General features: G+C 41.0%; 2 protein-coding genes across 5 annotated transcripts; one reads left to right on the plus strand and one right to left on the minus strand.

Annotated features, from left to right (window-relative positions):
- Positions 1 to 2: 2 nt before the first annotated feature.
- On the minus strand, positions 3 to 26,759 carry LOC132789803 (dedicator of cytokinesis protein 9). 4 transcript variants are annotated; one of them, XR_009632755.1, is made up of 13 exons: positions 25,899 to 26,759; positions 11,868 to 11,984; positions 10,407 to 10,942; positions 10,043 to 10,346; positions 8,531 to 9,982; positions 8,138 to 8,473; positions 6,473 to 7,948; positions 4,807 to 6,414; positions 4,600 to 4,746; positions 1,897 to 2,107; positions 1,545 to 1,833; positions 978 to 1,483; positions 3 to 727 (listed from the first exon to the last, which is right to left on the minus strand). XR_009632755.1 is itself a non-coding variant. In XM_060798198.1 (13 exons), exons 1-13 carry the CDS (start codon positions 25,992 to 25,994, stop codon positions 705 to 707), a joined length of 6,825 nt encoding a protein of 2,274 aa, XP_060654181.1. In that variant the 5' UTR covers positions 25,995 to 26,759; the 3' UTR covers positions 3 to 704. The 4 variants fall into 4 exon arrangements, 3 of the variants coding, with proteins under 3 accessions (XP_060654181.1, XP_060654302.1, XP_060654100.1); XM_060798198.1 differs by having other exon boundaries at positions 1,251 to 1,483; positions 6,473 to 7,945; XM_060798319.1 differs by having other exon boundaries at positions 1,365 to 1,483.
- LOC132790005 (uncharacterized) lies at positions 2,253 to 4,367 on the plus strand. Its single transcript, XM_060798445.1, has 3 exons — positions 2,253 to 3,803; positions 3,859 to 4,018; positions 4,080 to 4,367. Exons 1-3 carry the CDS (start codon positions 2,428 to 2,430, stop codon positions 4,140 to 4,142), a joined length of 1,599 nt encoding a protein of 532 aa, XP_060654428.1. The 5' UTR covers positions 2,253 to 2,427; the 3' UTR covers positions 4,143 to 4,367.
- Positions 26,760 to 26,797: the final 38 nt, after the last annotated feature.

Here is a 26,797-nt window from a genome sequence, read left to right on the forward strand (position 1 = left end):
TGTATATTTTTTAAACATTTATTTGATTTAAATATTCGTTATTCGATTTCACTAGAAAATGCATGTAAATATATATTCATGTATTTGTTGTATCATAGTTATGATATTTTCGTTTTTGCTTTTCTTTTTCTGAATACTTTGGTAAGTTCTGTTGCTTCTCTGTTCTGGAACTTAAGAGCTACAATTACAATTACTGGTAAGTATTAGGTAAGTTTTGTTTATCATACGAGTGTAATAATTAAATTATTAAACAGTTGAGTTTCGAAGAAGACACAAAGTTAGCAGATTTCATCTATTATTAATAATAGGGGGAGCTCGTCATTGCGATTACTAAACATTAATTATATATTTAAATATAGTTATAGTTAAATCATCTGTCAGTTTTTGTAGGCATTCTGCACACTGGAATCGTAATAATTAAATAATAATAGAAATCAAGAAATGTACAATCAGAATTAAGCTCAATCTATATATACAATTACATAGTCATATGTAATTTAACAACAATTAAAGATTCGTTTCGTTATACAAAAATCAACAAGTGCTTGTGGCTTTTTTGTTTTGTTTATATGTTGTTGTCGAGTGTACTGGAACTTGGTCAACTGGTCAACAGGTCAGTTGGCTGTGTGTGCGTGTGTATGTGTACGAGTATGTGGGGTATGCAGTAGTATTGGTATTTGTATTTGACGGTTTGCATTTGGGCTTTAATAAACGGCAAAACCAAAACCTAAAACAGAAATTAAAAAATTTGAATTAAATAATTGAATTTGCTAAAGGAATGAATGCTTAAGCAGCTTGGCATTGTTTAGTACATCTGGTTATTATTAATATTATTATTGTTAGCTGTTGGCTGTTTAGCTGTTAGTTAGTTATGACCAAATACACCTTGTGGTTAGTTAGTCGCGTTAGTCACTTGGATGCGCGGTTTTAAACAGTTAGATGAGAGACACGAAACTTAACGCAATTTCTCTGTTTACCTGCTGCCACAGAAACAACAACGGCAACGACAACGACAACATCAAACATCAAAGATCAAAGTTATAGCTCATACATCATACAAAAAAGGGGAACACCAAAAAACGAACAAGTTGATAATGCTACTGGAATTAGGCTTCTACTACTTGGCTTGTTATTTGAGTAATTGTAATAACCATTTTAGTAGCTGTGCGTGAGTGTTTTGTTTTGTTTTTTTCTATTGGTAACTGTGTGTGTATGTGTTTTGTTTGTTTGTGGTTGAACTTAAGCAGTACTTGAGTTATGTGAGGCGCCACTGATCGCATTGAATAAAGCCATGCTATTGCGCTGGGCGGCGGCGTCGGCATCATCGCTAAGCGGTTGGAATGATTCGTCCTGCAGTAACTCACTGAGCGCTTGACAAAGTTTCTCATAGTTCTCCTTAAGCGCATGATGATACTCCTTTTGATCCGCACTGATCATGCGCTCGTTCACACGTAACGCCTTGTGACAGACGCCAATGAAATCGCTGCAAAGAGTATGTACATTATTAACAATTCACAGCAAAGCATATCGATTAGTTGATCTACCGAAATACATCCTTTAAGTCGTCGACACGATCCAGTGAAAAGTTATTGATCACCTTGGCATCAAGGAAAGCATGGGCATAGGCCAAAGGACCTGCATTCACTGTAACTGCCACGCTGCCCTGCAAACGCAGCTGCAGCTTTTTTACATCCGCTGGCGGCAATATAATTTCCTCCAGCTCTGAAACCTTTGATTGCATCTCATCGATGGCCACCTCAATGGGGCTCAGCTCGATAATCTCACGGGATTTGACGGGTATGCGTTTCAGCACATAGGGAAATGAATATTGAGCTGCCAAGTGAAAGAAAAATCAAGTTAGCTGAGATCAGATTGAATACTTTATTATGAACTCACTCTTGATGACTGTCTTGCGTTTCCATTGTTCCTCTACGCTACCGCGTGCTGCGCCCGATTGGGTGAACGGTGTCTCGTACATGAACGTGTCCACGTCGTGGTTCTGCTCAAATTCATTGAGTCGCTGATCGAGTTCGTCCTTGCTGAAGAACGGTATCACATGCGTCACCTGTATGTAGGCCAGTTTGGTATCGAGTTCGTCAACTTTTACCTGTAAGAAGACAACGGAATCAGTTGAATGCTACATAGGTAGATGGCGCCACTACACTCCATCAAAGTTGCTTTGAGAAAAATGATATGAACGCTAGATGGCGACTCTGAGATCAACGTAGCAACTTTTGAGTTTTTTCGGATTACTTAAGCCAAATATTCTTGCTTTTCGATAAGTAAAAATACAACATAAAACAATAATTGTAAACATCATTTATATAAATCGCAAATACAAATAGTTAACCATTTGCATGCTGACAGAGTGTGCAAGCAGTTCCAAATTACGTTACCAGTTTTCTTTAATCTTTAATTCGTTTTAAAATGGATTTTAGTGGCCCAATGCATCAGCAGTACCTCAAGGACTTCATACACTCACTGCAATCGGGCAGCGAGGACAGTCACAGTCTAAGCGAATCCTCGCTCAATCCAAATGCGGCAGAGTTCGTGCCCTCGTATATGAAATTCAACGAGGAGTTTGCTTCTTGCAAAGTGACTTCTTGCCCGGCAAGGAAAGGCGACGAACTAACAACGTCGACGACAACGCTGGTCAAAGAGGAGGTTATCGGCGATGCCCAGCACATCACACGCCAGGAGGTCCAATGCCGCATTCAGCGACAACTATTCCATTTGATGGGTGAAATCGGCAATCTCGATATTCCCATTGAGGCCATGCATTTCAGCCTGATCCCAAATGCGCAGGGCATCAATGTGCAGTTTCTGATACCGAATCGCAGCAGTAAACTGCATTTCGATGAGAAGCTGTGTCAGGCATCCGCATCCGGACTATTTGTCGAAATTGGACACCACGGGACATTGGCTAAGGCTGGGCATCCGTTAGCTATTCAATTTCTGAACGCCATGTGCGAGACTCTCAAAAGGGACAGCAAATACCCAACTCAAGCCAAGGAGCCGACGATCTGTCCCCGATGTACAGCTCTGCCGAAAAAGAACAGCTACACCGAGCTGGAGATTGAGCGTCAGATCGAGGATATCAAGGCGTTTGAGCGGCTGATTAAAGATGATGGCGGCACACGCTATCAGGAAGCATTCAAGGAGCTGTGCAACAAGCTGGGACTGACAACACCTGAGGAGCAATTGCTCAATTCCGGCATTGCTGCAGCAGTTCCCGCAGAGCAGCCCAAAACCGAGGTCTGTGCCGATGAGGGTAAAATGTCGCCGAACGAGGACGAAGAGGAATCCTATGACTGGGATTCATTTACACCGGATTTTGATCCCATGCAAATCTATAGACTGACAGCAGGTGAAGACGACACCCATATGCAGCTGAACGAAGCGCAGCAGGAACAAATTTGCTCGACCAATAACAACGATCAGCTGAATCAGCCGCCTAGCATGCCAGCCATGTCCATTACAACCACTGCCACTACCACAAACCTGTCCTCTGCCTATCCCAAACTCTACAAAGTGGGCGCTCAGCTGAAGAACTCCAATTTGCAGCCTCGCAAGACCATCTTGCACAAGGAAAAGGAGAGCAAATTACAACGCTATCGCTACAGTTCGCCAGTGCGAAATGGCTTGACCACGGCCACAATGACCAAGAAGCTTCCGGAGCCCCTTTATGTGAGCGGCAGCCGAGCCAAGACGCTGCCAGCAAAGACAAGTACAGTCAAGAGCGAGCTAGCCGGTAGCCAGCTTTTTAAAACGCCTAACAAGGTGGTTAAACATCATCCGGACACGTAAGTTGAAATTCCAAAGATGAAGTGACATAACTAATCTATTCTCATATACTAGCAAGCACAACAAGGCAGCCACCTTAGAACGTTCTTTGGCCAGCGGAACACTGCAAACTCCTAGTCCCAAACAGACCGCAGCTACAGCTACATCTGCTCCACGAGTTGTTGTCCCACGCAGCACCCATGCCTCCCAGATGCGGCAATCGGAGGTGAAACGCGTAAGTCTACTGCAATTACTTTTAGACCATATCATATTCTCACATACATATGCTATCCTAGCGCTTGAGTCTAATGCGCGGTGATGACAGCGACGTCCAATTCAATGAGTATCTGTTCAAATAAGTAATTTACACTTCGTGGTTTGTTGCACACTTTCAGTTCAAAAGCATTATTGTAAACATTTATTCGAACCCACAAAAAAAATTGTTAAAATGCAGTTTTTCTGTGAACTGAATAATGTTAAGTATGGAATCAGAAAATAGAAACGTGGTCAAGTTTTTGGGAAAATGTCTTAGAGATAATTATAACAAGCACACTTCAGTAAATAAACTTGTGATATTACAATAATTGAATTAAGCTTTAAATCTAGAAATCTTCAAATAGGTTGGTAAGTGAAGAACAAATCAAGCAAGCAGAGTGTCATGTCGATTGATTAAAAGATTCTAACACATTTACGACCTTTGTCAGATTATAGAAAATGTTTTTGAAAAGAAAATTAACTCAATATCCGAAAATTTTAAATAATTACAAAGTAATACATATTTGAATTCTTGAAAAATTGAAAATATTTTGCACATACCGGTGATGAATCCATAATTAGTTTAACAACATCGGCGCCAAACTTTTCCTTATACTGCTTGGCCAAGCGCTCAGAGATTTCACTAAGAGACGTCAGCTTGGGCTCTTTGTAGACATACTCAATAGCGTGATCCTCCTCGAAATACATCTACAAATAGTTTGGTCATTAAATTTGAAGCACATATACAGACTTAAAAGTAATCTTTACCATGCCATAGAACACAACTCGATAGAAGCGACCCAGCATACGCTTCCCAGAGCGATTGACCTCGACGATCTTGTTGTAGGCTTGAGTGAGATGCTCGTAACAGTGAGCCAACTCGATGAAGCTGCGGGCACGCTCATAGATGGGCAGTATAAGCTTGTAGAGCTCACCGAGGCACTCAAAACGTTCAGCACGATCGAGAAAATCAGCACATTGCTTCAGCTGTTCTAGCAGCATTTGCTCTGTGTACTGCGAGTCCTGTGCACCTGCATCCAGTTTCAGGCCCTGCTCATCCAGTGGAATATTGCGCGAGATCTTACCAAAGGCCGTCGAGGACCAGCTCAAGGTGCAGCCACCTCGTAGACGGAGATACTCGCACATCAGCGCTGCGATATGCAGATGACAGCATGCGGCCTCCGAGAGATTCCCATTTTGTTCGTGATTCCGTGCCATGGTGACTAGCCAAGTGTGTCGCAGTTCTGGCGTCGAAGCATACGAATTGGCCAGCGAGTACTGCAGCTCCAAGAGTCGCTCTGGATCCATGTGATGTGCCTGCATCTGTGCAGTGGCCATGAGCACTGTGCGTACCCTCCTCGTAAGATCCTTCACCTCCAGGGGGAATCCTGTGCCTTTCATTGCCTTGTCACTGTTCGCATAACTGTTGATAATGGACAAACTCTCCTGAAAGCGTGCATTGTTCAGGCCAATTACATTGCCAATCATCTGCGACACCGAAATGATTACTTGAAGGTGCACCCGAGTCAACGCCTTCCTGCCGCTAAATTCAAAGTTGCTGCGCATCAGTAAATAAAGCACGGCACAGGATTCATGGCGTATGTCCACCAGCCGACTGTCGCAGGCCTTCAGAAGCTCATAGACCATCTGACCACATAGCATGGCATTGCCCTTAAACAGCGCCATCGAGTAGTTGTTAATGAAAGCGCGCAACGCAGCAAAGACGTGCTTCGACAATCTCTCCGACTGTCCCAGTTGCAGGAAGCGCAGATAGACACGCGCTAGCTTTGGAAGCACCAAACTATCCGCCAGCAGCTGGCGAAATTGCAGCACATAGAGACCCAAACAGTCGAGTATGATCATGCCAACCTCTGTGGCCAAATTGGACTCGTACAGCGCCTGCTGTGACCTCGCACACAAGTCCATGTCCTCAAGCAAATGCTCACGCGTTTGTGTGAGTGTGCCTGTGCCATTACTTGCTTCCGGGTTGCCATTCTCCAGTACTGGCGGCGCCGTGCGTGCGGGCAATGTGTGCGCCTTGTTGGGACGTGTGGTGCGTCCATCTGTGGGCAAAGTCACATTCTTCTTGCCCACGTAACGGAATTGCAGCAAACACAAGTCCAAAATGGACAGAAATTGAAAGGTTTCTGTCTCATTACAGTTCTGCCACCATCCAATCATTTGATCTTGCGACAAATGCTTCACAATAAAGAGGAAACCCAGCAACAAATCCTTGCTCTCCGCAGCGCTGAACTTGTCGCATCTGGCGAGGATTTGGGCATGCGTGACGCTCACCGAACGATTGTGGCCGTTGCGCAGTGCAACATCTGTGTCGCCATTTGTGTAGGCGCCAATGGTAGTCGTGTCCTGCGAGTGCTGTAAGCGAAATACAGGCAATTAGTTGATGTAAAGCTAGGTTAAGTGCACAACTTACGCCCGAGTCGGAGTTGGAGTTGAGCGAGAGATTCGAGACGCCATTGCTGATGGCTGATCCCGCAATGGCAGCCAGATAATTGTGCTCCTTAATGTGCATCGAAGTGCGGCAAGGACTTGGTTGATCAATGTGAAGCGTCAATCGGTTTTTCGATCGCGGCGTCGACGTCAGCGAGCCAAACGTAGATGAGTCCTTGCTAAACACATAGCTACTGGAGCAGCTCAAACGTTTCGTATACGACGCAGAGTCCGCATAGACGTGGCCATTGGGTGTGCAGGCTCCAGACTCTGCCAAGTCATCAATGCGCTGCAAATTATCCATGACAATGCCCAGCCACGGCACATAGAGCAATGCAATGCGCGAGAGTTGTCCACGTTGCTGATAACGAGCATCCAGCTCGTGCTTGGCCAGCAGATCCTTGAAGATTGCAAGCGCATGGCGTCGCACATGTCCCACCTCGTTGAGACTGCTCTTCAGTTCCTGCAGCAGCAGTCCGGAAAGGAAGTGCTGTCGGCAAAACTGTTCTGAGAGCGTGAAATGTTGCAGCAATTCGGGCGGACGGTTTTTGGGATTCAGCACAAATGGCAGATTGAGGGGCACATAGTGTTCGTGCTGGCAAATCTCCTGCAGAAAATTAAACTTGTACTCGTGCAGCACACGTGCATTTCCCGGCGTAAACTGTTCCATATAGAAGCGAATCAGTTTAAAGACAAATCCACGATCCATATAGCTGAGGCACTGACGCACAAATCGTGCAAGCGAACGATTCAATTGTTGCGTCTCCTCCCCCAGATCCTCGTAGCGTGTCACTATGTACGGCACCAAGACTTTGATCAACTGCTCTACGCGATCTGAATACTCCTTGGGAAAGCGTTCGTTGCGCAGCATACGTATACGCCCCGTGGCCAGCAGATGTTGAGCCATGCTCTTCACAATCAAATCAAAGAAGATTGATGAGTAGCGCATGAACTTGTTGACCACCAAAAAGTCTGTATTGCTCGGATTCAGCAAGTTGGGCAGATGGCGACACAGTTCGCCATGCACAGTGCGCATGCGCGCAGTCTGTTGACTGTAGTAAGGCGCATGGAACACATACTTTACATATGCCGATAGTAGATCGGTGCGATTCGCCTCATCGCTGATCAGATGGATGATGTTTGTGAGCAGTCGTATGACATTCTGACCAATCTCCTCGGACTGCGTGTGCACAAGCAACGTGAACAGTTCGTTGAGCAGCGTGGGCAAGAAATTGATCAGTGATCGCATATCGATGGCATGTGCTGCCTTCAGTATTTTGCAGGTTTCCATTTCCGCAGGTAAAGCGCCAGTCTTGCCACCCTCCAGCAGACGCTCGCAGTGCGCAAAGAAATTGTGCAGATGCTGATCCGAGGTGAGCACCGTAGAGTCGAGACGAAGACCGACGCTGTAGACCGGTCGCTGGTTGTCGATCCACTGAATGTCGGGGCCGCAGTTCTGCTGAGAAATTGAAAGGGTTTGTAGGCAGCCAGGAGGGAGGTGGTGTGACGGAGGCGGATGCGAATGCATTGTATGGAGTGCATGGTGAGAAAAAAGAGCGGATGTGGTTTTTTTGGTTAGGCAAGCAGGGTACGCATGAGTCGATGAGCAGCGATCATAGCAACGGCAACGACAACAACAGCAACTTACCCCTTTGCCCAATCCCAGTGGCTGTATGGATAGATAACCCACAGGCAGTGTGGCAGCGACAGGCAGCAGCTTCTCCTCCAGACAGATGCGATGCTTCTGCAGCAACGGCAGCCAGGCGTAGCCAATGGGTGTCTCGAACGAAGCGTGTGCATCGCGTTTCTTGCTCAGATTGCACGAGACATGGTAGAAGGAGAAAAGCAAGTGATGCTCGGGGAAAAGTCCGAGTGGCAAACGCAGCTTAATCTCCTCGTACCAAGTGGGCGTGACATTGTGATGCAGCACGGGACATGCTAGCTGTGACACCAGCAGATCCTGTCCAGGTCTGCCATAGATGCACTGCAAAACGAAAGCATATTATTAATTGAAGAACCGACTGAAGTAGCGCTCTCTTACCTTCAGTGGTTTGCTGTACTCGCCATCACCATCGCGTAACTCCACAACGACTGTGATGTTGCGTGCCCGCGAGAAGATCTTCTGGCTGTCGAACTGTAGACTCAGTGGATAGACATACAGATGATTGCAGAAGTTTGTGTACGGAAACGCATCACGTTCGTGCTGGCTCTGAAATTCGTTTAGCTCGAGCGTTAACGACTGCTTTGCAGCGGGACTAAAGCTGGACAACGGAGCCAGCGACTTGCTGAGTCCACAGGGCGGCGTCTGATCCAGCAGCTGCAGCTCCAAGCTCATTCTACCCGGTATAATAGTCAATTTGCTTAGCTTCTCTGGCTTGCGATAGTCGGCCAGCAGACGCAACAATTCTTCGTCGCGTAGTTTCACCGGCTCCTGGCGATAGATTGTATTGAAGTCGAACTCTCGCTGTGACTCCACGTCCAGCTCGTGGCTGTAGGCCTTGAACAGTGGTCGCGCAGCCCAGGCAAAGGGCTGACGATAGTGGCCAATGTGCTGGGCACAACTCTTTGCCGCCTTGTGCGTTTTCTGGCCTTGCTTAGCATCACCCCGGGCCCCTTTTACATAAGGCTCTGCGGCCTGTTGAATGCTGCACTGCAGCACCTTCTCAATGCGCAACACCAGATAGATCTCTGCATGCGGCGCCGTCACCGAGAGCACACACTGCCTCAGCTGCTGGAACTGCTGGCGCGGGCATCGCAACAGCTCCGAAGAGACACCATCAAAGAGAGAGTGCGCCGCTTGTGCCGCATGGCTGGAATCATTCTCACCACGCCGGGGCACCCCGCAACCCGAAACAGAAGCGGGCACTGGAGTGTTAGGTAGTAATTGGAAAGCTGACGCTTCATTTACATTGAAGTAGAAGTTCTCGCTGAGCTTGCGTCCCGCTTTGGCATCGTACAGCGACAAACTGGTGATGTATGGTTCCACCTGACACAACTGTTCTCCTCCAGCTCCTTCCGGTTGGCACTGCAGCTTGAAGCTGAGCCTGTGACATCGCAACAGCAGACGCATGCCAAAGTGCTCGCGATACTGATCCGTGTTGTCGGCCACAGCAGCCTTGTTGGCACTGGGATAGCTGGCAAAGAGACGTCGCCGCTGCTCACGACGCGCCAACGCTATGGAGTGATCAGTTTCACGGCCATACTTCATTAGCTGCGGATGCAGCGATTGATCTAGTCCCTTGAGTGTGCCAAACGTGGGTGGCTCCATGGCTGGCGGCTGTAGCTGTGGACTGGGTGTGGGCGTGGCATTGCCTGAGGGTTGACGCTCCAGAGAGGCATTGCGCTTCTCTTCTTGCGCCTTGTTCTGCGCCAAAACCGAGGACAGCTTGCTCAGCCAGTCCCTAAAGTCCTGCTCGTTCTCTGCAGCCAATGTGAATGATTTGTGGCCAGCCGTCATGCGCAACTCAAAGCAGAAGCGTCCTCGCTTGGGATTCTAAAAAAGAAACATGAGTTAGTTGGAATTGCCGGTGAGGATTGCAAGTTGCACACTTACCTGCACCACTTCGGTGCAAAAGTCCATGACAATGGTAGCCTTGGCTTCGCCCTGCTTCTCGTCCTTGTGCAGCTCCAGCATATAGGTGCCGTCAACCTCCTGCCGCAGATAGCAGTAGCGACGCTTGAAGGATTTGTTTCCAATGTTGGCAAACATGCGATCCGAGGCGGAGTCGGGTCCTTTTAGCAGATAGCCCTGCTTGGTGATGGTGTCCGCTTGGGAGCGCGTCATCTGCTCATCAATGCGATCCTGATCCGCATCGATTTCATAGACTTCCTCCACGAGTTCCTCGCCAGGTGAAGTGCTAAAGAAAGAGCAAGAGAGTTAAAGAGAAATGTATGCTGATAGCTTATGATTTTCTCACCTGGGCAGATCGTGGCAGTTTCCGCCATATGCGCTGTATTTATAGTGTATTAAATGATTCTTGGCACGATACGTATAAAGCGCTTGCCGTGTGAAGCGTGTGCACTCTGCTCTTGTGCCTGGCGCACTTCCATCTGTGACATCTTCGCAAGGCGCATGCCTCTCCTCCTCCTCTTCATCCGCATACTCATCTACCTCTTCAGGCTGCGCCAGATGCGAACGCAGCGTGGTCGATGACAGTGCCGATTCGAAGGATTCATGCGATAATTTCTCCTGTCGACTCGTCGAGCCGTTGGAGCACTGTGAACTCTTGCGCGACAACTGTCCATTGCCATTGGATAGACTTGTGTTGCTGCTGTGGCCATTCTGGTGGCTGCCATTCGACTGCAGACTGCCCTGGCGACTCACCTGACTGTGGCCATTACTTGCCAGCGCCATGGAGCCATGCAGTGGACACACAATCGCCTCGTTGGGCGGCTCAAAGCGATCTGCCACAGACTTGGCATTGCTGCGCTGCTTGCGAGGCATAATGATCTCCTGCAATGGAAGAACAAGGCAAATTTGTTTGTATGAATAGGGTGTAGGTGGAAAGTATCACTATAAATAGATGAATTGCTTATTCAACACAAAGCACTGCGTTTATATGGTCATACTCCATTGCTAGTAATGTTAAGAGCATTTGTATAATGTATTTGAATACATTGAAAAACTAAAACATTAGCATTAAGAAAATACTAAACAGCATATAAAGCTGACTTTCCTTATAATTTCTGTATTTATATTGTTGCCCGAATTGTGTACAGATTTGATACAAGACAAATATCAGCAATGTGAACAACTTAGAGTATCTATCTTATCTTATTCGTATATGTATGTAAATGAATAGTGAAATTGTTATACTTGTAGATAACGAAACATTAGTGACAAACGGAATGCAAATCACCCTATTATGCATCTTTTTTAATGGATTTTATATTTTTATGGGCAAAGCCAATAACTAAAAGGAAACTAAACAAATTATTAAAATAAATTTCGCCAATTAATTACATTTATTTCATAACATTGTGAGTTTAGATATCGTCTATTCATAAAGTTGGATTGCTTATGTAAATAAAGTAATAGTTTAGATAATAGCAATTAATTTGCATCAATTTGAATCAACTTTTATTGCCATTTAGAAAACATAGTTATACCAATTAAATAACTATAAACACCGATTTCTATAGCTGTGACACTTTTCAAGTCACAATGTTTGTGTGCTCAACAATTGGAGTGAAGAGCAACATCCATTATGGGGGATTAAGGTTGTTCACTCGATTGTCACACATCGCATGCATTAAAATTCTAAGCGAATCGTTTCAAAAGTAAAAGTTTTTAACAGAACTGCATAAATTATTCCTGTTGCTTTCGTTGAACTTAAAAATACGAGTATTTTAGTTGATTTTCTGGTATTCAAACTTACCGAGACATCGTCAGCTGGATAGATAAGTAGCTCCCGCTGGGGATCATTCTGTATAAGCGTTTTATTTTTGGCTATAAAGGCTTCGAAATCGATGGGCTCCACAACTGCGGGTTTACTCTGTAAAGAAAAAAAAGAACAGGGAGACATGATATGTATTTTAGTTAGATATTTGCTAATTTATGTATGCCACTTGTAAAAGCAAAGCGCAGCTATTAATAGACTCCCCTCGAGCTAATGGTTGAATCCCCCTTTGCGGCAAGAATTTATTGAATCTAGCCACGCCATAAATTTATGGCTACTTTTCGTTTACTCCTGACGTGTCTCTCTCTCCCCTCCCATCTCTTTCTCTCTGATCAGACCTTGACCGCATTACACAGCGGATATCGACGTCTGTTGGCTGCTTTTTGTAATGATATGTTCCATGTTCCAGCGTGGGCAAGACCACAACACAACACACCACGCCAATAGATGGTACTGCCATAAACAAATCGATTTTGTTTAACCATTTGGCATTTTGCAATGCCGATTTTTGTTTAGTTTTGTTTTTGATTCAGATTCACATTTTGGATAAACGATGACACAATGCAGGCCTCACCCAAGACTCCACCACCACTCAAGAAGTGAGTTGTAGGCGGCTGGCTGCAAAGTGTCCCCAGGCACAGCCCAACCCTTTGCGGTCTGTGGTGACATGGCGCCATCGGGCCGAAAGGTTAAAGTGTCATTTCCGGCTGGGTGTCGCTATCAGAGTGTTGTCATTCGATGGCGATGGCGAAACCTGAGCTTGAAGTGGGTTTGGCACAGCGTGTGATAACTGCGCAGATGTGCAGCCATAAAAGAAAGGATTGTCGAGGATGTCCATAAAACGGATGAGGTCAACAGACAACGATTGTCTTAGGTCTGCTATCAGACTTCATTTTATTAATAGAAAAATGAAAACTGGGACAATCGCTCATTACAGATTTATTTATAGAAATGTTCATCAAGTATTTAATCAATCTGCTTAGCTTATCTTTGCTGCTGTTATTCTCTTAATTAGTGAAATCTGTGTATGTTTTTATAATTAATCTCATCAATATTGAAGATGATAAACAGAAGCCGCAGTTTGCATAAAATTTGTCGAAATTTGCATATTATAATTTTGCTGAACTTTCAACGCAATTCTTCAACTCGGTCTCTGTTACGTGTTTCTTCCGTCTAACCCTGTCCTTTGGTAACCTTCACTAATGCTATCAAGTTGCTTATACGCAGTACAACCTGTGGTTTCAATTCATTAGGTTCGATGCACTTGTCTCGCCTGTCACATGTGGAAAGCATTTATGTTAGCTGGTAGGCCCAAAGTTTCTCTTCTACCTCACGAGTGTTTGTCAGTTTTTTTCTCTCTTCACGCATTGCATGCAAATTGCCCACGACAAGTCGCGTCGTCACTTGCGTAATTAATTCCCCTTCGAGTCCCCCCTCAACGCCCTCGCAGCTTGAATTTTGAGCCGACGGCAACAAGTGCATCGCGAATTACGCAAAGCAATTACCAAATCAATTGCTTGGCGAAACAACTTCAACAATAAATACAGTTAGTTTGCAAGACAAATTGTTTTAAACTCTAGAAGATACCCTGTATTAATATGAAAAGTTAAATTGATAACCTTGGCATCAAACTTTAAACGCCCCACTTACTTTTAATTTTAATAAACATTAGTTTACCTCCAACTTTAAGCATGAGTAATACATTACTCTAAAATATATTTAGTAGTAAAACTAAAACAACTATTACTCAACATTGAAGACTTGTTATTTTTCAGCAGAAATCTTCAGAAAGTAATGAATTGCTTTCAGAGTTGAAAGCTGTCACATTACCATGTAAAGTGTGCGTACTTCTGAGAACAGGGTATTGAAAATACATTTTACTGGGCGTTGTCAAAATGCCAGCGACCAGCCAAGAAACTTGTTTCAATCAGTCAATATCAGAGGGCAAACTATTCATCCATCTTTCTATCTTTCGCTTGGGATCTGCAGCCGAGAGAGCCCAACACGCAAATTTATTGTAAAATGCGAAACTGGCAGGCAATGAAAGCATCGAGCAGCGGGCAACGGCCAACCACAGTCTAAACCACAATATCAACAGCAGCAGTAGCAACAACGAAGTGGTCCAGCTGTGTGGCTAGGCGTGAAACCTGAGCAAAAGGCATCATTATCATCATCATCTTCAACAGAAAAAGCAGTCTGAGCTATCATCTACTGCTGGGTTGAGGCGCCACCGCGAAACGTGATGTTTTTATGCCTACTTCTCGCTAGACGCTTGGCCATGCAATTCCAGTGCAGCCAAGTGGCATGTGGCATGTGGCATGCTACTTGCTACTTGTCGCTGCCTATGCTTAATGTACTTACAATATACTACATACAATGGCAATGACCGAGCCATTAAGTGTGAGGGGGCTAGCCCATTGATTTTGATAGGGCTAGTCAAGCTCGAGCCCTGGCCCTGCATGAACAGACAATGTCACTTGAGAAGCAGCCAGTTCGTCAGTCCGGCAGTCAGTCAGCATTCCCTTCCATCATTTAAATTGCAACAATGCAGTCGCCTTTTCATATATGAAAATATCTTGAGTCGTGGGGTGCGATGCGGGGATAAATTGCTTTTTGTTTTCTATTTCGCTTTGAAGTGCATTGGAAACCATTGAAGTGGCCGTCTGCCTCATTCCTATTTTGAATATCAATCCCTCCTCCTCCCCCATCATGCACCCTTCTGCATGTGATTTGCATTATGAGTCTATGGAAAAGTTTTGACTAAATTTAGCTTGCCCCACTCTGCATAAGTATTTGTATTTGTATGCTGCTGTCTGTCGAACTTTTGACCCACACTAAAAAAACCACCAAGCACCAAAAATGCTTTTTGTAGCATTTCCTTATATCGTAAGATCATCATGCCATCATTTCGTTTTGTTTTTCTATTTAGATTCCAATAAGTTCCAGTTCGCTGCTGGCCACCAAATGCGTTTTTTTTAGTGATGCCATTGGCTTTTTGCACTACCCAATTGACCCGCAATAAAACCACAAAGTGGATTTTTACCACTTTCAAGAGCTTTTTCGATTTGCAGAGTTTTCTATAGTTTTAATGGACATTTCTGATTGCTTTGAATGCTTTTAAATGGCAGTAAAAAAATAGAGCGAATTTCAATGAATACAGATATTTTGGTAGCTATTTTTAATTGCAATAAAATAAACTACACTTAAAGTACAATCTCTGTTATTTCATATTACATATAAGATATCATTCTATTTGAAGAACTTTGAATTTGTTTTGTTAAGCTTGCAACCCATTTAACAACAATCGCAGAGTCTAGACTGAGTCAGTAGCTGATTAGCAGCTAAATTCACATGTCTGTGTCCGACATTTATATATATACTATATCTTATTGTTACCCTTGCAAATTCCATAATATTATGCATGCGCCCTATCGCCATTTCCTTTTGCTGTTCTCATTCATATTCTCATGATGTTTTAATATATTTTTTTATATATAAATGCCCAGAGAACGAATTTGGAATTTGCATTGTGAACTTGAGCCATAAAAAAGGGGCGCAAAATGTTGACAAAAAGAAGAAAAAAAAAAAAGAACAAATGAAAAAATGCATTGCATCGCATTGCCATGGGACTTATGTGGGGATATTATTATGCATTTATAAGGTTGGCGTTTCGAGTTTATCAGTCGCTGACATTGAGGCCGGTTTTCCAAGTGACGCAGCGGAAAAGGCCACCACAAAAGGTCCGGGAGTTTTTATTTTGAAATGTTTTTGGTCATCGCGAGTGCGAGTTTTGGTTCAATGAACCCGAAACTTTGGACCAACAAATGTGTTAGCGTAACTGAAAACATCATGTTAACTGGGCTGTAACAGGAGGCAGCATTGAAGTGCAGCTCATAAATGTGACAACAAGTCAGCAGTTTATGGTCGGTCTGGCAATCGACAGACATGACATGCCTTTACTATATTTGTGTAGACCATTTGATATCATAATCAAAAGGCGGACGGCGAACAGACAGTCGAATTCCATTGGGAGGGCAGCATTTTGAAAATCTCTCGCATTAGTTATAATAACTTTGACAATCGGCCAATCGGACAATGACAACTTTCTAAGCTGTCCGCATGACAATTCTATTCAGCAAGAGCTTTATTTTTACTTTTTTGATCATGGCGAAAAATTTCACCCATTTCTCGGGTCGCTTGGGTCTTGATCGTGGACTCGAAATAAATCTCAATCTAATACAAATTGCTCAAAGAAATTTACAAATTTAAATACGCGATTCGGATAAATGAGGAAGTTTATCATTAGGCGTTCAATTCATAAGACTCAGCGACAGTTTAGTTTAGTGGCATTCATTAGATGACGTTTTCTGTTGTTGTTCGTTTGTTTACATCCACAATGCGATGTGCGACATTCATTTAAATCATTTCAGATAATGTCAATACCGACATACATATTCCTCTATTATAATGCATTAATCGCATCACATTGCATAAGTCGTAAAGTGGGTAAAAGTGTCGCAAAGACTTTCATTCGATTGCGTAATTCTCATTTGTTTGTAATACTATATGTTTATAATGCTATCTAACAAGATGTTGCATCGAGTGCAGAGTGAGCGTGATTCTTCAAAAATGGGCATTGAACCAATTTATTTAAATCAAATTGAATTGAAAGTTTGAAGTAAAAAGAAACCTATAAAAAGATACAAAGTCAATGCATAGCTATGTTAAACAATTTCATGCACTGATATTTGCGAAAAGTTACAATTATCGAGTGAGAGACAGTTGGGAAATCAAAATGGGATTAATCTAGTCTCGAATATAACAATTAACAATCTATAAAATTGAAGACTATTGCGTCTTCATTTATTCTTTGAAGTAAGTTTTATACCCCTTATCAAAGCTTTAACATATTTCATAAGAAGTATGTTTTTTTTTCTCAAAAAAGATTAAAATCTCAACAGATATGTTTTTGTGAATAAAGTTCCTCTAGTTTGCAGTCTCCAGTCTGCCGGGGAATGTAGCCCTAAAGATCAGCTAGCGGCGCTTAAGCGGCTTTTGGGTTCTTGAAACTTGTTTTCGGGTCGCCGAAATGGCAACTCGACAACTCGAGTGGTTTATGGTGGTTTATGTTGGTTTATGGTGGGTGTGTCGGCAACAACTAAGACGATTGCAAAAGTTCAAGCTGCAGCTTTAGAGGTTTATTCAACCCGACTCCGACTCCAACACCAACTCTCGACTGACACTGCCGCCTTTCGACAATTGAGCAATTAATGAGTGAGAGAGCGAGCGAGAGACACATTTACTTTTGGCCATCTTGTGCGTTAATTAACGCTTATTTCATAGTCGTAAGCAAAAAGAAAAGCGACTTTTGGTGTCTTGGCCATAATTAGCCGGACAGGCGCTGACAGGTTCTTTGGTCAGTCAGTTGTCTTTAACATTGTTTATACAATTGAAAGTGCTAAGTACTTTTTAGAAAGTCGCTGCAATAAGTCTATGTACATTTCCACACACACACACACACACATACACATACGTACGCAATTTAGCTGCTGCACTGAAACTGTCAACTTTCCCAAATAGCGATCATTTAATTGAAGACGGGAGCAATTATATGCCGAAGATTGTTGTAGACCAAACACACTGAAGACGTCGCAATATTCTTTGACAATGTTTTTTTCTTTTTTGCTCATAGACCACTTTTTGCTACTTGAAATACATACTTTGTTGCTTTTCTTTTACTTTCTTCCAAACGGTTTAACAAGCATTTCTGGTCTTTAAGAATTGAAAAACTATACCATGTTATACTATATGTAATTAACTTCTACACTTGTCGCGTGGGAATTTTTTTGTTGTCCTCCTCTTTCGACTGCTTATTGCACTTGCTTTTCATGCCTATTTTTTATGCCTCTTTTACTTTGAAGTTGTCCCCAAGGTTGACCCCCGCTCTGAGCTTGTAATTGTTGTTGCCTCTGCTGTTGTCATTGTCGTTGATACGATGTTTATTGTTGAGCAACTGCTGCCTTTGGGCTAAAAAGCGTTTGAGGCAACTTGGCAACATTTATCGAGTCAGTGGTTGGGGCAGGAAAGTGGCAAGTACTAGATAAACACTCGAGTCAAGTGAAGCAGTTGACCTTGAAAGGTTAGATTACCGGGCCAACTACCAACTTTATTATGCATTTGGTCTTCACATTAATAATAGTTTATTAATGTGCCGTTTATAATCCTAATCAGCTGCTGAAGTAAACTTAATATGCTCTACTGAAGTATGAATAATATATAATATATTTAGATTGTAAATTATAGCTGTCTGTATTTTAGAATGGTAACTTGCTATTATAGATATTTATTAATCTAGCTACATATGTAGATTTATTTATTAGTATATTAAGCATTTTTATTGAGCTACAAGTATATGAACGAGTAAAATTTAGTATGAATTAAATACCTATCTCGTAGATAACTTATCTAAGATAAGTTAAATTCTGAATAGCAAACTAAAGTTGGGAAATTATTTTACTTGACATTGCAATTGCAATTATTAGCAGAAATTTAATTCAAATTTGATTCAACTCAACATTTTTTCTCATTAACTAACAGCAATCAGCAATTACGGCATTTTTTATTCAAGTATCTGTATCTATCATTTCATTTATAGAATTTTTTATTTGACCTTCTGCATAGTTAGACTTTGTTTATTAGATTTCTTGGCGCTACTTTCACAGACGAAATGCATTAAAGAAATCATTGCACTCTGTCTCAGCAGTCAGTCTGCCACGCCCCCTAACACCCATCTATAAAATGCATTCCACATTTACCCATTTCCCCTTCTTGCTTCTCCCCAGACCTCTGCGGCCCTTTCTCTTTGCACATCTCACACTTGAAACTACTTGTTATTTGTTAGACTCTGTGACTTTTGTGAGTTGACAGTTCGTTGATGTTGGTGTTGTTGTTGTTGATTGTTGACAACTGCCGCTGACTGCAATTGTTGTTGTAGTTGCTTGTTTATTTGCACTTTGCTCTATTGCATAATAAACAAACAAGCTGCTGTCGACTGACACACAACGGCAACTTCTTCTCCTCTGTCATCAATGGAGCTTCACTTCAATTTAACTTTGTCTCATTTAACTTCCCCAGTTGCTGTCTCTCTCTTTCTCCCTTTTTCTCTCTTTCGCTCTTTCCGACTTCTTTTCCTATATTGTTCACATCTGTCATTAAAAATGCACATCACTAAATTAAAATGCAACTTTTCTCATCTGCACAACAATCATATTTTTTTTCTCCTTTTTTTTTTGCTAACAACATTTCCCAATTGGCCAAATGTCATTCACTTGCAAACAGAGGGCGTCTGCTGCCTACGAAATGTGTGAGCAAGCTATTAGCAGTTGCCTTATAGATTCCTATGTAAAGTATCTAGATACAATGTATCTCGTATCTGTTGACACATGTCGTTGTATCTGCAAGTAAGTTTCGCAAATACTCTCTGTACTGTTATTAGAATCGCCATCGCTTGTTGTCTGTACAGTTCTGTGTTGTTCTGTGTTTGGATTTGTGTTTGTCTCTCCAGTTGACACATTTACTAAAAGCGGCAACAAAAATAGTTAACTCGCTTCCGTGCAGAACTCCAACACAATACCAGCTTTGTTTTGAAGTTTGAATATTCACATTCACATTCGCATTCAGCTTTGTCTCTATCTCTCTCTCTCTGTGTAAATGGGTAAAAAGGGTATGTGGACACACAATCACAATGCAACATGTCAGCGACCTTTACTTGTCTGATTTATCACAGAATCTTCTCAAAAACATCTCCATGTCTGTGTTTGTGTGTTCATATAGAAAGTTGAAAGCCCTACTGTCCCAAATCAAACAGACACGAACTGAACAGAACTAAAGTTATTCAGCGATAGCATCAGCTTAAACTTGAATAAAAATTACTTTTATTATGAAAGAATTGTTAAATATTGTAGAATTTCTTTAATATTTATTTAGCTTGCCTTAATTAAAGTTTATATTCTTCAGAAATATAATATTTACAGAAGCATATTTGTTTATTGTAAGCAAAGTTGTGATTTATGTCCACAATGTTTTGTTACAATGTTTATTTATTGAAGCAAACTTTGTTGGACTTTTAATGGTAAATAATATTCAATAATTTTGCCATAGCTGCATTTAATTATTGCTGCAGCTGCTCTTACTTTCATCACTTCGTTTTCACTTCCAATAAATCCTATAGAAGTCAAACTTTTTGCTAAATCTCCACCTAAGTTTTAACTGAAAAAAAGCGAACTCAGTTTGTCTTTGGAAAGGGCCTTCGAAACCTTCCCCAACAATTCGATAGTTAAGCTGTAAAATATTAGCACCTTTCACCTATTCGAACTACTTGTGTAGAGTTTCACTCTCTTGTAGACAGTTTAACAACTTTACAACTCTTTACATCTGGCAGTCAGTGTTTTATCAACAACTACACTTTGCGGTTTTTAACACCTTTCGCAAATTCACATGCTATCAGTTGGTTAAATGAAATAGATCTTAGTCTACATAACTCGTTTGTTTATCAGGCACTTCAATTCGCAATTTGCACACAATTTATCAGTGCAGAAAATCCAAGGCAAGCTCATAAATTAAGATGCCATTAATTTGTATAAAGCGCGTCGAATTCGCAGAAATGTTTTTATTATGGGTCAAATGATGTGCCCGAAAAGCAACCGCAGACGAGGCGTGGGTGCATGTCTAATACCCTGTAAAATATGTATGAAAGAATTTCTTTAACTTGCCAAAAGTATAATACTCAATGAAGCAAACCCTTGCCACATTTCACTTGCCACGAGGTATTAATAAATTGTTTACGTAGAACATTCGCTTTTGTGTGAAAATGCGCACAGAAATTCCCAAAATAAAACCAAGACAAATGCAAACTGTATATGTGTGTGTGTGAAGAATGTTTTTTGTGTGCTTTGTGCGCACAAATCATAATAGAAAATTTCATTTGTTTATTTTGGTTTTTATTTTGTATTTTCTGTTGCGCTTTGGTTTGCCGACAATTGTGTCAATTCCGGCAAAAATATATAATCAACAATTTATTTTAATAGCATCAATTGTGTGCAACAGTTTTTGCCGCTAAGCGAAGCGAAGGTCTCGCCTCTCCATATCGGACAATTTTGCACTCTAAGTGGAGCATGCAGTGACCCTGAGTCAAGATGAACAACAGAGCAACAGAAACAGAACCATAAAATTGATTGCACCTGCAGTTTTCACGCGCTCACCTCTCTACACTTTCCCCTTCTCCCTTTCCTCTTCTGTGCTGGCAAATAGAAAAGCTAAACAAAAAATCGGAATAGGAAAAAAACTCGACTCATTCTCTCGACGGATGAACAAGTTTCGATGGGTTTTCCAGTTTTTCCCGGTTGGAAATCATATTCAATGTCAATATTAGCACGTCTATCTCTGTCGCTGTCTCAAACATATCTCGTTGTGGCGCTGAATTACGAGTAAATTTAGATAGAGATGCATCGCATAATGCATGGCAAACATCATCAAGATGCTATTTAATGGTTTCAAGTATGGAAAGTCGAGTCGAGAAAATGCGTTTTTCATGGCAGCTGCTGCTGCAATGCGTGGAAAGTGCTTAAAACTTATGACGCTTCAGATTATTATCTGCGGGCACATAAAATTGCTTGTAAATGATGCATGACATGACCAAATTAATCATTTACAAACCCGAAGTCAACTTAAGGCAAAATCTGAAGGTCATGTCAGAGAATCAATAAAACACGAAACGATTTAGGTTACAGGGTATGCATGAAATATGTATGTATGTGTGTTTTTCTTTTTTGGGTATTACGTATTTTGCTTTACCAAAATCGAGAGACTGCGCTGATAGCTTCCAGGGCAGTGTATCTAAAATGACAGAGAATAAGAGTTAAGAGAACGAGAATGAGAATGAGAACTGTTTGGTTAGTGGCAATAACAATTGCTGTGAACTGTGATGATCATATATGTACATATATACACATGATGAGTATAATAGATAGAACACGTATCAAATAGGCAAAACACATGGATACAATACTTAGTTGAGTGTTGTATGAATCAGGTAAACAAATCGGGCTACATTTGTAGCGCTCATTAAAGCGCAAACACACACATAAAAGGTGTATATAAAAATGTAGAAAAAAAAAGCAAATAAAAATAATAGAAACAAATCGTGGAAAGTTCAGAGGCGATGCTTCCGCCAGGGCAAACTACGTCGAGCAAGCAGAAAACAAACAATAAAGAATACAACATATTGAAGGCAGGCAAATGCAGACATGAATCTGACAAGTATAACGACTGCAAAATGCGCTGTAATAGAAAAAAAGATTTGCTTTAGAGCAAGAATAAATGTAGCATAAATATTGCATATTTTATTAAATAAATTGCTACAACTAAATGTTTCTCGAAGGAAATGCTTTGCTCAATTATGTGTATCTGAAAACTTTCATCTGTAATCTCTTTCATTTTATAAACCAAAGCTCCCTTCGATTAACTTTATACAGGGTATATGAATAGACAGTCCCCCGTAGCAGTTGAGCCGTGACAAAAGCGCTCGACACGTGAAGCGTCACTTTCGAAAACAATAAGACAAACTGGGATAATACCGACCGAGAAAGAACAATTAAATAGAGGAAGCACTAAACCAAACGCATGCTCAGCATAATTTGCTAAAGTTAGTCTAGCCAACGAAATGGGAAATGTATAATATAATGGCAAATTATTAATAAAACAAATGCCGACAAACATAATTTGTATCTTTATATATACTGAGTGTTAATGGAATACATATACACATTCACATATATATTTATGTAGAATTATTCAAATACTCGTTTAGCACTCAAGTGGCACTCGAAATGAAGCTGCTCAGTTCGGGTTCGGGTTTGCTTTATTTATTTATTTATCTACCGCGAAATTCGTTTGGGCATGCTAATTTGTTGTTGTTGTTGTTCGGGTTGCTCTTTTTTTTTATTATTGTACATTTATGGAACCCCTTATAATGCATGTTTCATTTTGGCTCAACATAATTGAAAGCTGACGTCATGCCAAAAGGTGAATGAGTGAATGAGTGTTTCTGTTTTGTCATAAATCAAAGTTGAAAATATGTGTATCAAAAAAGTATAAAAAATGCTTTTAGAACTCGCTAAGTGAAAAGACAAAAACAATTGTTTTGCAAACTTTTTACTTAAAATGCCTTTTGATAAATTGAAATATGCATTTTTAAATTGCAAAGTCGTGCAACCAGCTGGTTTGAATGCCATTAGAATATTTTATATATTTCAAGTTCCTAACTTAACTCATAAGATTCTCGAGTCAAGCTTCACTTCTCAGTAGTTTCATATTGCACTTGTTATGCTTGATAAGTGTGTTTAAAAATATGTACACATGTTAACAATAAGCAAGAAACTGCAAGTATTTTAATGGAAAACAGCCATTAAAACTGTGCACACATAAGCGTAGGGAAAATAACTTTTTACATCTTGAGGGGGAAGAACTGCTACGAAAAGTTTACAAAGATATATATTCGAAATGATTTAAACAACTTTTAAAATACAAAAGTAGAGCAACGCAGTTTTTATATACAGAAAATGAAGATTAAGATGTAAGAAATGATAAACAAGTGTTCTACCAGAAATGTAATTAATATGATTTATAAACAGGCTATAGGGTTTAGAATTTCATGTGATAAATTAAATTACTTATAGTATGCATTTCAAATACAAATAAAAACTATAGTAATAATAAGTTCGCTTTAGGATATTCTTTTAATACTTGAATCCGATCAGTTGCCAGACATTAGCCTCAAAATAAACTGACAACCTCTTTTAGCGATTATCTCTTTATCAATTCCTGGGGTCAAAGGTTGAGTTATGAGTAATTCACACATTGGAATTCAACCTTAACTCTTATCTATACTAAGCTGACAGCCTAGCACTTTTCAGTTATTACAACAGACACGATTGCCTAATAAACTCAGCAAGCAAATATTCAATAAATAAACAAATTGTGACTTCAAGTACTTCCGTCTGTGCCAACGCCCTTTGTAATTGACACAGCTCCAAGTGTGTGCCCCAAAAAGAGCCAATGAACTGAGCTGTCTTCTAACTAGAGTGACCCCAAAAAGGCGCAGTGGGTGTCAATATACGAGACTCGTATTTAATTAATACAATCAGCTGCAGCTCAAATTGGGCAAGAAGCTGACACCGCTGAACGGGGAGTTGTTGATAACAAGACAATTGTTCATTTGGCCATAATAAAGTGAAATTTTGGCCAGCAACGAGCTCCATAAGCAGCTCGCTGTTACCCTATTATTATTCTGTTTTCATTTTTGATTATGGCCTGATTGATTGTTCGTCGACATTTACGGCTAACTAAGCACGTTTGTGGCAAGCACTCTCACTTGCCGCATTATTGCCCGCTAATTGAATTAGATATCGGGAGAGAAACAAAGAGCAGGGGGGGGAGATGCCACCTACGCCATGGATCGCTGGAAGCACACTCTACTATTGACATTGAAGCGCGTCTAATGTTGCCCCATAATTTGATTTCGTGTATTCTTTAGGGCCAAGTAATGTAATTAGTGGAACAGTTAGCAAACGACACGTGGAGAATGCAGCGTTCAGCTCAGATGAAGTCACGCCCCAGACCACAAGATACGCTATACACATATGTGTATGTATATTTGCTTTTATGTTATGTACTCGGACTCCCATCTATTGATATTTGAGATTGAACAACAATAAGAGACGTTAATTATACCCTGCAGCTGCATAGAAAAAAAAGGTAAATTAAAGCTGAGCAAATGCATGTGACGGGCAATAATAATATGAATTATATATCACGAACACTATACTTCAGATATTCCTTTATCAGATGTCATTTATCTCCCAAGTTTTTAAAATGTTTTTGTGGGAATGAAAATTAATAAATTACATATATTGTACATTTTTCAAATTCCCATTTTTACAAAACAAAATATTAAATGAAATTTATTTAATCTTACTTTAAAATACTAATCTAATAAATTTTAGTCAATTTATACATATGTACTTGGAATTCACTTTTTTTTCAGATTATTTTTTCTAATTTGATAATGTAAAAATGATTTCTTAGTTTCCAGAATATTTCTCTAAGATAATAATAAATTGAAATCTAGTTTTATTTTCCAGTATTTAAATAGTTCTGTAATATTAGCTCACTTCATTAATTTAAATTTATTGTTCTGTAATTCCTCAACTCCCCACATATTCTACACGCAGGTGTGTCTGTAGCAAACACACGTTTATTATCTTTTCAAAACATGAATGTAAACAAAAGTGGATGCTGCGGTATTTCAAATCTCACGGCCTTGGATTTGTTAGCCTCCTATATGATTATCATCAAAGCGCGTTGAGAGAAACAAGCAAAACAACAACATCAACCACAGCTATATTGAGAGAAAAGAAAGAACAACTGAGTAAACTAGTGTTGACAAGTCGAAAAGTCGAGTCGAGTTCTCGCTCGCTCTAGTTGTTTGTTTTGGTTTTTGTTCTTGTTACTTATGCAACATTACAATTTGGTCGAGGCGGCCGACGACGTCATAAAATTATAATTAAAAATGTGCTAAAAGATTTGTTTAGCCGCGAGAGTAAAAATATTATTATACTACAAACATTCTGGATGTTTGCCAGACGAAAGCATAGAAATGAAAAGATAATAATTGCAACACCAAATGCGAAGGAGGAGAACGAGAATGGAATGTGTGTGTGTGTGAAAAGAATATGTTCATTGAATTTACTATTGCTCCCACGCAAAGCAACAACAAAAACCAGAAACGCACACACACATGCACTTGGGACACACCCAGCAGCAGAAACAAAACCAAAAAACTCCAATGTCACCATACAAAACATAGAATCGAAAAAGAGTCAAAGCAAATACGAAAAGAATCAAATGCAAAATGCAAATGCAATAGCAACAACAGCAAAGCACATAACTTACCAAAACCGCGCTCTCACGCACCACCTGAGAGACGCTCTCTCTCAGCTGTGCTGCCATGCCCGGCTTATTCAAGCCACGCGTAAATTTGCGTTCCATTCTCAATTTCCTTAGCGTTCACAGTTAATGTCGTTGTTTTTGTTGTTACTACCACGCAGGGGTTAAGCGATGCATGGAGAACAAGTTGTTGTTGTTGTTATTCCTGTTGTTATTGCTGTTCTGCTTGCTCTTATAGCTGTGACAGTGTGCAAAAAACCGGCGACACACACATTCATGCGTGTAGATACGCACCAACACAGGCAAGCTGGATGCGCTGCCGTGTTTTTCTGCTGGATGACTAATTCGTTATCCTGATGACTGCGCTGCCAGTTCTTTGATGCTGTCCAGTTTCGTTTTTTTATAATTTGTATTTAGGTGGCTACAAACATTCAACCTTAAAGCACCTTCAAAGGACACAGAGCACAATTTTCTTTCGTGTTATACACAAAACTGGACCACACACACGCCTACGAACACACACTTTTAGGGCATTCAAGCACACACACATCCATACGCAAACGCGTCAGGCATCAAGCGCATATGAAATTCTTTATTTGATGAAAAATTCCTGGGCTTTTTTGATGAGCTTCGCAAACATCCAACGGTTTATAAACAATGCGTTTTAATTACTTTTATTTAATTGCAGCTGTTTTGTGAAGTTTGCAAACAGCTTGGGCGTTTTTTCGGTAGCTCTAAATGTTATTCACTTTTGCTTTTGATATTTCTTTGCGTGGTCGGCAGCGCTGCGCGTGTTTTTATTGTATTAAACGATTGGTAAAACGCTGAATTAATATTTTTTTCGTCCGTCACACGAACCGCACAGCACGAAAGTGAAAGAGCGAATGTTAGCAGCAGCAGAGCGC

The sequence above is a fragment of the Drosophila nasuta genome, chromosome 2L (assembly GCF_023558535.2).
Source record: "Drosophila nasuta strain 15112-1781.00 chromosome 2L, ASM2355853v1, whole genome shotgun sequence".
NCBI classification, from domain to species: Eukaryota; Metazoa; Arthropoda; class Insecta; order Diptera; family Drosophilidae; genus Drosophila; species Drosophila nasuta.

Coding starts and splice junctions, on each gene's coding strand:
- LOC132790005 (XM_060798445.1), top strand. CDS start 2,428: ATGGATTTTAGTGGCCCAATGCATCAGCAGTACCTCAAGGACTTCATA. Junction 3,804..3,858: donor GTTAAACATCATCCGGACAC/GTAAGTTGAAAT, acceptor CTCATATACTAG/CAAGCACAACAAGGCAGCCA. Junction 4,019..4,079: donor GGCAATCGGAGGTGAAACGC/GTAAGTCTACTG, acceptor ATGCTATCCTAG/CGCTTGAGTCTAATGCGCGG.
- LOC132789803 (XM_060798117.1), bottom strand. CDS start 25,994: ATGGAACGCAAATTTACGCGTGGCTTGAATAAGCCGGGCATGGCAGCA. Junction 11,985..25,898: donor TGCGTGAGAGCGCGGTTTTG/GTAAGTTATGTG, acceptor TTTTCTTTACAG/AGTAAACCCGCAGTTGTGGA. Junction 8,474..8,530: donor AGTACAGCAAACCACTGAAG/GTAAGAGAGCGC, acceptor TTCGTTTTGCAG/TGCATCTATGGCAGACCTGG.